Here is an 11,489-nt window from a genome sequence, read left to right on the forward strand (position 1 = left end):
ATCCGCGTCCGTCTAATGGTTCTCCAGCAGTTTGCAGGGACAAACGGGGTCCTGTTCTATGCCAGTGTTAAAACTTTGGCGTTCTTTCTGCAGATTTCCAGATCTGACTCCCATCGGGGCACTCCAATGTTATGCTACCAGTACCATTCCATCTCCATTGCATTGCACTGCATGCGCTTTCACGGGATAATCCCGGAGCAAGTACCAATCGTCACACACAGCAGCATACCGGTACATCTAAAAAAGACTTTGCTTTGCTCAAAGCTGACTTAGACAGAACTTCTTGCCCATGCTAAATCCTTCTGTCTAACTGAAACAGGTCAAAAATTGCAGGGTTTTTTTTTTTTGCTAAACATTACACACACATATAGTCACCCCCTATTCCTACGAGACTGAGCCGGCATGTGATTGATGAAGTCATCACAGACGCATGAAAGAATAAAGCAGTTAAATCCTAAAATAAAGCAGAAAAGTGCAAGCACCCATGCCAAATCTAGGACTTGAACTCGGGTGAGACAGGTTCCACCACAAGAAACCTAACAATCCAATCACTCAAGATTTCTTACAACACCATATAAACTGAGAAATTGGTTGTTACATTGACATGGTCAATCGGATTGGACGCAGATATTTCCCCTGTTGCCAAATCTACATCAGACCCCTATGGTTTTTGTCTAATATATGAATCATCCAGGGACATCTGACTGATATGCAAATCTAGCAGGAACATTCTTCTCCCTCGCCTCGAAATCTTGCAGGAACATACTTGTTCGCCTCCGTTTGGGCCATAGCTATTCTGTTCATTGTGACGAACGTGCCAGAGACAAAGGCAAGACCTTGGAAGATTCAGGCTTCAATAAACTGCAGCAGATGAGTGATTTGGAGAAAGTTAGATGACACATTTTCTTTGCCTGTATAATTGTATGCAATGTGTACCAAATCTGGAACGAAGATGTGTATCAGGGCAGCTAAAAAGTGCAGAAGATTTCCATGTTGGTGACTTGGTGTATCCTTCAAGAGGATTTGCAACAGCCTCCTCGTCTAGTATTAGATTTACGAAAACCGTATGATATAGTCCACCTAAAGTGAGTTAATTTCCGTCTGCTGATGCTATCAGCTGAGAGCAAGCAATTACAAAGCAGTAAAGCCGCAGTGCTAAGCATCGCAGCAGGCAGAATATGAGGTATTGTGAAGTTGTGACCGATCAGATTAAAAATAACTGTTTCACAGTACCAGATATACAAAAAAATCAGGAACTCCCGAGTAAGTTTCAGATGACACACCTGATAATTTAAACATGAGTGGCTTAGCCATCAGCAGGCCTCTGCTCTTCCTCAAGCTCCATTTTACATATGAAGCACTCCCTCTCAAAAATCAGGAACTCCTGAGTAAGAAATTTAAGACATTTGCTGATATTAGGAAAGCTCTGCACTGCAGTTATTAGATGAACAAACTAAAGAACATGAAGTAACCTGTAACTGCTGCTGGCTGAACAAGTGCATCATCCCAGAATCTGATGAAGCAACTAACTCGATGAGTTTATCACAACGGTCTAGAGAATCGCCAGCTTCGGAAAGGGAGATGGATGCCTACAAAATATTAGCATCTGATATTAATATACCATATGTACTGAAACTGCAAAACAGCAACCATTTCGCCTATATTCAATGTAGCAGGCAGATACTTGTAGAATCTGTTTACAAGATCACCTGCATGGAGCGTAGAATTGTTTCCGGCAGGCAGCATCTTCGGCAAAGTCCTCGAATGATATAAGCAGCAGTACTTTCAACCGAACCATGACAATCAGAATACCAAGCATCAAGTCGTGAAATTTCCATCGAAACTCCAGGTTGAAACCGATTGAGTTCACCTGCAAAAATAAATTATCCATATAATTATTGCACAAAATATTATTTGCATTAAAAAAAAAGAACTGAAGCATACTATTGCTCTAAATTTTAGATACCTTTAAAGCCTGCGGCCATAATTGCAGCAAGAAGACCTCCATCATTGGCTTCATGAAGCCCAAACCCATCACCTTCTGTTGCTAAGCAACGGAGCGCAACTTCAATACAGCAAGGATCTTTAGACGAGACCTTAACTTCCACCTGTCCATGAATTATACAGTCAGAAGTTGCAGAAGCAACCGTGACAAGCAACAACTAGAAATTAAACTGTAAGATTTAACAATCCTTAGTAAACACCAAGATATGATCTGTAATGTACAACACTTCATATTATATCCTGAAGCATAATATGCATATGGCCTTCAGGAGAAGAGAGATGGACTCAACCTTCAGCTGGCGATGCAGCACATCCTCTTCGCTGATAGTTGAATAAAGTGCACTAGTCAGAGCCGTGCATGATGTTGCATCTGGTGTCATGCATTCCCCAGAAGGTAGACAGAGTATTGCCGTTGCATGCAACTCAAGGAAAACAAGCTCTGATGACTCAAATGGGCTTGTCTCGACAGCATTTAACCATGGTCTCTCTTCCCCTGATTACAGAAAACCAGAACATATAAAATAATGGCAACAAGTTCACCACCGTATACTTTCACAAGTTTAGCAGTTTAAAAAGCATATTTGTAGGCTAAAGGGCCATGTTGATAGAAACATTTATTTGTTTTCGAGAAAAGAGGTTTGTGTCTCGATGAAAGTTTATTACTTACTTTCTAATAACAAGAATGCTAACTCCAGTGTTTGTGTCGCTGCAGCAACAGCTTGATCCTTTTCTTCTGCCGAAAGCATTTCAGGGGGAACAGAAGAATTCTCCATCTCGCATCTAAGCCAACCCCGGTATGTTGCATCCAGGGAGTAATATTCGTGCTGTCTCACCACAAAAGCAATTACTTTGTCAAGAATACCAAGGTACTGACTAAACTCTAAGTGGAAATACCAGTACTGGAAGCATCGAGAGCAGAAGAAGCAAAAAATGAGATCTTACCCAATCTTCAAATTCTTCTAAGTTATCAGACACCTCTTGATCTTCAAGCGAAAATAAATTTTCCTTTTGTTTCAATGGTTCGGCAAGGATGGCAAGCAACTTATGTGGTCCTACTGGTAGTTCAGGGACTCTCCTCATTGATATTAAGGAAAATTCTCTGAATAGTGTGTTGCTGAAGATAAAGAAATTGATGGTGAGTTGCAATGCTACGATATAAAGGAGGATAAATATCTTGTTTCATCAACCAAAAATAAGTTCCACTCTCACAAAGTGAGAAAAACAAATGAGTACTGTTTTAGCAATCAAAGAGGAACTCAATGGTAACAAAGAAAAAAAAAAGACAAGACCATGCAGGAGGGCTGCATGTATGACTAGCAAAGTTTTCTCTAGCACAAGAACAAATTAGATATAGTTACCTATGCATCAACGCCCGTATCAGAAGTTTCCCTGTGATCATCTCAAAGTCTGGAATTGAGGATGGTGGTGTGAAGCAAAGCCACTGAATGATCATTGCCTTCTGAAGTGCTTGCAGGTGATGCTGTTCTGCGACATCAGAGAAATCTTCATTGTACTGATGGGGTTTTATTTCTCGAGACCTTGAAAGAACTCTGCACTAAATTAAAATCTTGTCAGAACATGTCCACAAATAAATACAAGTTAAATATGTGAAATTTGATGTATTCAATTGTTATATGTATCCCCACAATCACCGAACCTCTCAATTATCTCTTCAAAACAAGCCTTGGATACATCTCCAGATGAGAATGGCAGATACTCCACAGCAGAGAGGAAAAGCTTGTACATGGTATGCAAGCTGTGGCAGGAAAAAAAGGTGTGATGCCAGCTAATCGAAGTCTTGGAAGCAAAATAAACCATCAGCAATAACGCATTTGAGAAAATTTCTGTGTGAAAGAACAACAACATTACCAGCACAATTTTTATGGGTAAACATAAAAAGTTGAACATGCAAGTATTGTACCTATTATACTTTTCATGGAATTGTCATAAATCTAAGGCTAAAGGGAGCTGCACCGAAGACACATAGCTCACAGACTAAAATCTATTGGTAAATATTAGAACAAACATGAACAGCCATTAACAGGTACATCATGCACTAATATGTCACAAAAGATTGCAGAATACTAATATATGTAACATTTCCCAGATTGCAAAAACATAAAAGGTATAATCACATGAAGTAATACCTGCTATTTAACCTTAGTTCCATCATGTCCACAAACAAATCAATGCAAACATCACGTTCAAGCTGAGAGGCATATACTCCAACCAACTCTTCCTGCCCCTCTGAAAACAAGTATCTCACGTACCTGGAATTAATCATTAGCTTTTCCTGCTGTGAAGATTAAGAAACAGGCAATGTAGCAACATAATATGGAGAAAATAGGAATAAAAGATTCATCTTAAGATCAATGACAAAGCATAAACTTTAGTTAAGAGAACAGTAGAAGTACTGGAGTAAGCCCTTGACCCAACAAAATGAAAGAAAACTACTTATGCAACTGAATACTATTAATAAAAGTATATTAACCGCAACCAGAAAGACCTTTTTTTAACCAAACAGATGCCATTTTAACATGACATTACTCCAGAAGGCTAAAAAGGCATAAAGCCACACAAAGATTAGTAAACAATACTTACATGTTGATGATGAGATCACCGACAGTAACCAGCTTTTCCTCAAACTCGTCTTCCATTTCATTGCTGAGAAGGTATCTCAAAACAAGAACAATATGTGCCCCAAAACGTATCATGTCGGAATCATCACGGGACCTAATTGGGCCAAGAAGTTACTCAAAAGTTAAATAATAAAGCAAAATTAAATATTGGGGTTATCTAAACTAAAATCATAAAAGCAGTACCTCAAGACGTTTTGACCCTCTTCGATGGAAGACAACCATGACCATAGAAGGTCAAGAAGATGAGCTAAATTTCCACTCATGAGATTCATCTACCAAATAAGTAAACATGGAATGGTTAGGCAAGTGAACGATCGTAAATTCAATTGTACAGCTATTGGAGAACTCCATTTCCGTGGAAAGTGGTTCAAGTATTTGTGTTTATTCCAGTTAATACCATGAGTCACCAGAATGTTTTATTGAGTCACATTTTTTTGCAAAATACAGATTTAGTAGAACGTTAACTAAGATAATGTTTAAATACTTGGTTTTCAGAATAATCATCTACAAAATCAGAAAACATGTCTAAACTAGTCATCAAACTGGCAAATTGTACAGGAACTGTCAATTACTGCCTGTTTCCACTTATCTAATGCCAAGTAAATTATACAGCTATACTAGAAAACATTAAATGAACTTAGTAGAGAAATTGCATATTCTTCGCTCTTGGAAATGTATCTTACCTCAATTTGTCGATGCTGCTCCCGACATGCTCGAGAAACAGTTTCATGAACAAGGTCACTGCATCGCAAGTGACACATATAATAAGCAGGCAAATAGTGAATGTGTGGAAGTACTAAACAATGTTAGTACAGCAGTACCTTGAGTGGAGTTTCTGCAGAAGTGCAGCTATATCACGAGGTTGCTGATCAAGAACATGATATGGCCAATTTTCTGGGCCAAGCTGGGTTCCATTCATATCATCATCAAACTCTTTCTCTTCTGGTCTGCTGGTTTGATATTGAGATAATTCTATATCCACTTTAACATCTAGCCAGGATTTAGCCATTGCCCAGCAAGCTGACTAAGAGATGGAAGGAAAAAGATGCATCACATGGAGCCAAGAAACCAGCATCAGAGAGAATAACATTGGATCAGATTAGAAAGGCAGGCTTAGAAATGAATTGAATAATATACATACCTCCCAGTCAGTACAGATTGGCAAGGTACGCTTCAAGTTACTGCACTGTAAAGCATATACAGCCATCTCATACTGGCCACCATCGTGTTCAGCAATTTTCTGCAATAGTATTATTAATTTAGAGTTGAGTTTAACAAAGTATTAAGTATTGGCAACATATACACACATAACTATTTTGAAGACAAAACCATTGTAACATTTACAGAACCACATTAAATATAACAGCAAAGCGCAAAGCAGCATAGTTCAACAACATAAGTACAGCACGGGAGTTTACCTCTGAAGCACAATAGGATGCCCATTTCCAAAGACGCCACTGCCGTCCAATACCACTTTCCAGTTCAATTGCTTGTAGTGTTCTAGAATTTCCATTCTTGAGCATGGCCTCCAGGGAAGGAAACAGATCTATGCCACCAAAGGGGCAAAGAGTGGCTGCTCTCCATGACTGAATATACTCGAGGCGTTAGCATCAAGTGGAGATACATCATAAGAAATACATATGCCTATACAAGCTGACCAACCTGTCCAGCAGATCGGCACAATTCACATGCCTCTTCTAATCTTCCAGCTCTTAAGAGAGTCCAGATATCTTCTAAAAGCAATTCATCTTGCTTCTGCTTACACATAAAGGAAAGGTGAGTTCTGATTTTACTAGAGGCAAATTCTAGTTACTTCACCAGAGATGATTAATGAGAAGAGATCTTTAACAACTGAAAGAGATTTGTCTTCTTTGTAGTGCTGTTAGTCCAGTAATTACTGCTTTAACTTAGTAAATAATTAAATTTGAAGGTTAAGTACTAGACAGTTATCCAAGGCATCCTCTTAAAGTGAGATTATGAGGTGAAAGATGGCCTATTATCACATTAAAGAGTATAAAAACATTCTGGAAAGGTCAAGTAGAACCAATTATAATCCATACTTGCAGCATTTTAAATATCATAATAAATTATTAGCAGCTTTATGAAAGGATCTTTACACTGTATTCGAAATAGATACCAAATAGCCTACCTTGTCATCAGGAAGAAGTTGGGCTACTTCACGAGTTGGAGCATCAAAATCCACATGCTTCACTATATTAGAATCATTATTCTTTCTCTTTAGGTACCTCTGTGTACGATGCCAAACACCAGAACTTGGTAGATATGAACCAACATGAGATCCTCTCACCTGCAGAACAGAAATATAACACCACAAGAAATGTGTGTACCTCTATCATCAATTTGCTCATGAATAGTAAGTCAAATACTCTGTTACTCCATAGCTTATTGTGTGATTAAAACAAAAGCAAGGTCATTTAAGGAAGAAAAATAACTACTGAAATTTAGATGATCAGGATAGATCTTTATGAAAGAGCAATGTACACATGAGATTTACTCCCTCCATCCAGTTTTATTAAGTGTCTTCCATTTTGGCTTTTGTCCACAATTACAAGGCCCACACTTTCTTCCATATACTTTTGTTCAATTTTCCTCTGTTATGCACCGGTTGCATGCCATTAATGTTTGTTTGGATGAAAAAGTCGGAATGACACTTGTATGCACTTACTGCCCCTGCTCTGGCTGCCTGCGCTCTGATTTCAGTGCCCCAAATGCAGCGCCTGGAGGCAGAGTGACATTTCACATGCATGCATGCATTTCCTTTCACAGATTATTTGATGATGCTGGTGTTATTAGGTGATGGAACAGAGAGCAGTTGCATTGAATGTATTAACAAATATTAATTAGGGGTAATTTAGACAATTCTAGTACCATGTTGATTATTGTCCTTCTATATTCCTGTTCAGTGGGAGTACATTGTAGCTTAATACCTTTCAACTCAAATATTTAAGTTAACATATCGTGGAGAGATGCATCTGTTTACTTTGCTAATTCTTTTATTGATGGAACTTCTAGAATCTATATTACCTAAGGCGGGTTGTTCCATTCAATCAATCATGTTCCACTACAGGGCTCCCACGTACCAAACAGGAAATAGAAACGACTAAAGTCTTAGTAAAAAACATAGCATGGTTATCTTACCTTTTTCTCCAAATCAAGACTTTCAGAAGCAAGTCCTTCAAGCCAAAGTACAATCCGCAGACACAATTGTGCTGTAAGATCTGTTGCAACATAGCGGCAAGCCTCCTGATGGGATGTAGTTGGTGACTGTCAACAACAAAAAAATACCCTTTAGATAAATCCACAGATACAAGCACATGAACAGAAAGAAAAGACTTTAACACATTCACAATTAGAAATGTAGCTTACCATGAATAGTCCTTCAGGAAGCTCTTCATTTGCTGCAATGTAGCACATGGAATTTCATGCAGTGTAGCAAACAGTTTACTTAGAAGAACGTTGATTTATAGCCACTGCTACTTCAACTGACTTATCATAGAAGTTATTACCTTTCCCATAGAGGTACCAAAGAAGTGACCAAGAAGCAGCTTCATCCAGTAATAGTTGTGCTTTTTGCTGCATAAGTTTATCCTCCACCATCCGAACCTTTCCTATGGCAGCATACCTGAAAATTAAAAAGCATCCCCACATTAGCATCCACAAGCTACAGCACAGGCATCTATTACCTTGGAAAATAAAGTACTTGGAGCATAATAATTATTCATCTTCACGTGATGTAAAAATAATGATTGTAGTGTATATCAGTAAAGTGTAATGTGGCAAAGAGTTGCATCCAAGAATTGGTCAGCAGTAGAATATGCCAATCATACAAAGTCATACAATGGAGCATTATTACTAGTGTAAGGCAATATAAAACCTTAGTGACTCTGAAGCGTTTCTACATGTCCTCTCAAATTGTAAAATCACGTCTGGGAAGGGCATCAATCCTGCAACAGAAGAACACATCAGTAAACACAAATAACCGCAAGGATATAGCTAGATAATATGCGTTCACAGATTTCTGGTAAGCAAACAAAAGTACAGGTTTCTCCATGCTATTAATCTAGTACTCCCTCCGTTCCATAATTCTTGTCGTGGTTTTGGTAATAGATATGTGTGCGCCGAATCCTCTGCTCTCGGGAAAAAAAGAAGGAGAAGGCACATTTCCCTAAAGTTGAGAGCATGACTCAAGCACCTTTTATTTCACTATTCACTGCTACTTGAAGATTTGTGCAGCTTAGTTTGTGGGAAGCCTTTTTCATTAACTTATTGGTTAGTGAAAATTATAGAAAACAAAAGGGAACGCAATGACATGGATCATATACAAACAACGGCTGATAATAATAATGACTACAATGTGAAAATACAATATTCAAATTAAGAACTGTCAGCAATGGCAGAGCATGCTAGATTATAAGCATCACTACCCATATGGCATTGCCAAACTGACCTTGTATTGCTGAATCAAGAAGGGATGCAAACGCTGTAAAAGTTGTTTCTCCTTCTCGTGGCATATCGTCCTCCAGCTTGACTAGATTCAACGTTGATCTTGCCGCCTTCCTACCTGAACCACCATCCAGCAGTTTCGGTCCATTCAAGCCATCAATGTCGGAATAATCAGCAGCCTCCTGCTTGACTTCTTCAAGTAGTAGACCAGCATTGGGCCGCCTAGGTATGCTGCTTCCATCATGCAATGCCCTTGCTTCCGAGAATCTGGAGAATGAGGTCCCCAACATTGGGGAGTCGTTTGAAGAAGATAGTCTCTTTCTGAGTAAACCACAAGGGAAAACAACAAAATCAGCTAGTGTAGCAAACTAGTGCCAGTAGAAATACTGAAGTGGCATGTTCTCACATTTCACACGAGTAGGCTACATTAACCCTTCCATGAATGTTTTAGCTACACTAAGTACCGGCACTAAATTGCAGATATCTTTAATAGGACAACCTGCTCGGGGATCGAGCAAGCACCGAGGTGGGTGTTCCATGTGGTCACAAATACTACAGACTTAGTGTGCATTGCCAATATGGCAATATCAACCCACCAATTGGATTGTCCACTTGTCAGTTGTGTTCCTGGCCACCAAATAACCGAGCCTGACCCAGGCACGCTCCACAGATCCATCGAATTATATGATCGCATCAAGACAGGGCTACTAAAATACTTGAGAAAATTACTAACACGCCGCAATTATCCAATCACAGCGGGTATTCTAAAAATGCTGCCAGGGTGGGATGAGCAGTGGGTAGCATATGGCCTGATTCAGCGACGAATAAACCATTAGTACCAAACATCTGAGCGCCAACCACTGAATTCTATCGATTTCCCCGCTCAATCTGACTCCATTTCGCCACTCGATTAGCGGCCAGCCGCCACGCTCGCCTCCACTGCCCTACCGAACCACCCGGGCCAGCCAACGCCAGCATTCGAGCTCGAGAGGCGGAAAGAGGAACCATTCAAAAAAAACAGTGGAAGAGGAAGAGGGGCGCGCGTCTCTCACCTGTAGCGGCGGTACTCCTCCCGGAGGCGGGAGGACTCCGGGTCGAAGTAGCCCGGCGTCGACATTGGCGGCGGCGGCGGGGACGGGGACGGCGACGGGTCCACCTCCATGGACCGGCGCGGCGTGGATCCGAAGGGGGTTAGGGTTTTAGAGCCCTCCGCTCCCCAGAATCCTCGACTCCACTGCACGGTTTGCAGTTTTGTTCGGCAGCAGACTCCACTCCGGCGACCACGATTTCTGTCGTTTCTTCTGTTTTAGATGGAGTGGAGCGATGGCGGCCGGAGGCGGTGAGGATGGCCGGTGTTGGTGCGGGAGGTTGGGCGGCGCCGTTCGGGCAGGGGCGGGGAGGGGAGGGAAGGGGAGGAGAGGAGGGGATTGCGGGCCGAGCGAGGAGACTGTTATGACACGGGCCACTCCTGGACGTCGGCCCAAGTCCACTAGATGGAACAGAACTGAATTCCAGGCCCAGAAGGGCGACCCAAGACAGAATCGCTGCGGACAAAAGGACCCGAATCATTTTTTTTTCTGTGTCTCAAAAAAAAATCTGGCCGGTTCTTTTTCCTGTTTTGTTTCTCTCCGGTTTTTGATCATTTTGTTTGTACTGTACTATATATTTGTTTTTGTTTTTCGTTTAGTTTTCCCAAATTCCTGACCTTTTTTATTCAAACTCGTGAACATTTTTTCTAAAATTCGTGAACTTTTTCAAATTCTCTTTTTTTCTTAAATTCATGATCTTTTTTAAAATTCCTTTTCCCCCAAATTCGTGAACTCTTCCAAATTCTTGAACTTTTCAATTTCACGAGTTTTTTTTTTGAATTCTGTGAAGTTTTTTCAAACTCCTGAGCCTTTTTTCAAAGTCCATAAACATTATTCAAATTTGTGATTTTTTTCAATACACGTACTTTTTTCAAATTTCACAAACATTTTTTCCCATATCCAAGAACTTTCTTCAAACTCATGAAACTTTTTTGAATCTGTGAACATTTTTTTCTAATTCATTAATTTTTTCCAAATTTGTGTACATTGTTATGGAATTTCCTTTTTAAAATTTTCAAACAAAAATTCTGTCAAAATCAACTGCCAACAACCCATGGCCAGTGGTTAGCACTCAGTGGTCAACGGTGAACAAGGAACCATCTCTCGCATCAACGAATTCTCTGGCATGAGCGTCGGTTGCATTATCCGGCAGGTGCAACGAGTGCTAAGGAGGAGGACTATAACAGGGCGTTAGTATGAAGGCCTGATAACTGATACGTCTCCAACGTATCTACTTTTTCAAACACTTTTGCCCTTGTTTTGGACTCTAACTTGCATGATTTGATGGAACTAA

The 11,489-nt window shown here is 40.1% G+C and overlaps 1 protein-coding gene across 1 annotated transcript; it reads right to left on the bottom strand.

The window, feature by feature from the left end:
• Positions 1–485: 485 nt before the first annotated feature.
• LOC123180109 (nuclear pore complex protein NUP107) lies at positions 486–10,520 on the bottom strand. The gene is made up of 25 exons (XM_044592072.1): positions 10,160–10,520; positions 9,112–9,428; positions 8,539–8,608; positions 8,171–8,286; positions 8,031–8,062; positions 7,803–7,928; positions 6,793–6,951; positions 6,306–6,398; positions 6,062–6,229; positions 5,785–5,883; positions 5,465–5,667; positions 5,327–5,384; positions 4,827–4,915; positions 4,606–4,737; positions 4,152–4,274; positions 3,662–3,760; positions 3,363–3,554; positions 2,947–3,118; positions 2,672–2,828; positions 2,295–2,497; positions 1,967–2,108; positions 1,710–1,870; positions 1,473–1,589; positions 1,284–1,384; positions 486–861 (listed from the first exon to the last, which is right to left on the bottom strand). Exons 1-24 carry the CDS (start codon positions 10,267–10,269, stop codon positions 1,307–1,309), a joined length of 3,216 nt encoding a protein of 1,071 aa, XP_044448007.1. The 5' UTR covers positions 10,270–10,520; the 3' UTR covers positions 486–861; positions 1,284–1,306.
• Positions 10,521–11,489: the final 969 nt, after the last annotated feature.

Source organism: Triticum aestivum, chromosome 1D (assembly GCF_018294505.1).
Source record: "Triticum aestivum cultivar Chinese Spring chromosome 1D, IWGSC CS RefSeq v2.1, whole genome shotgun sequence".
In the NCBI taxonomy this organism is placed as follows: Eukaryota; Viridiplantae; Streptophyta; class Magnoliopsida; order Poales; family Poaceae; genus Triticum; species Triticum aestivum.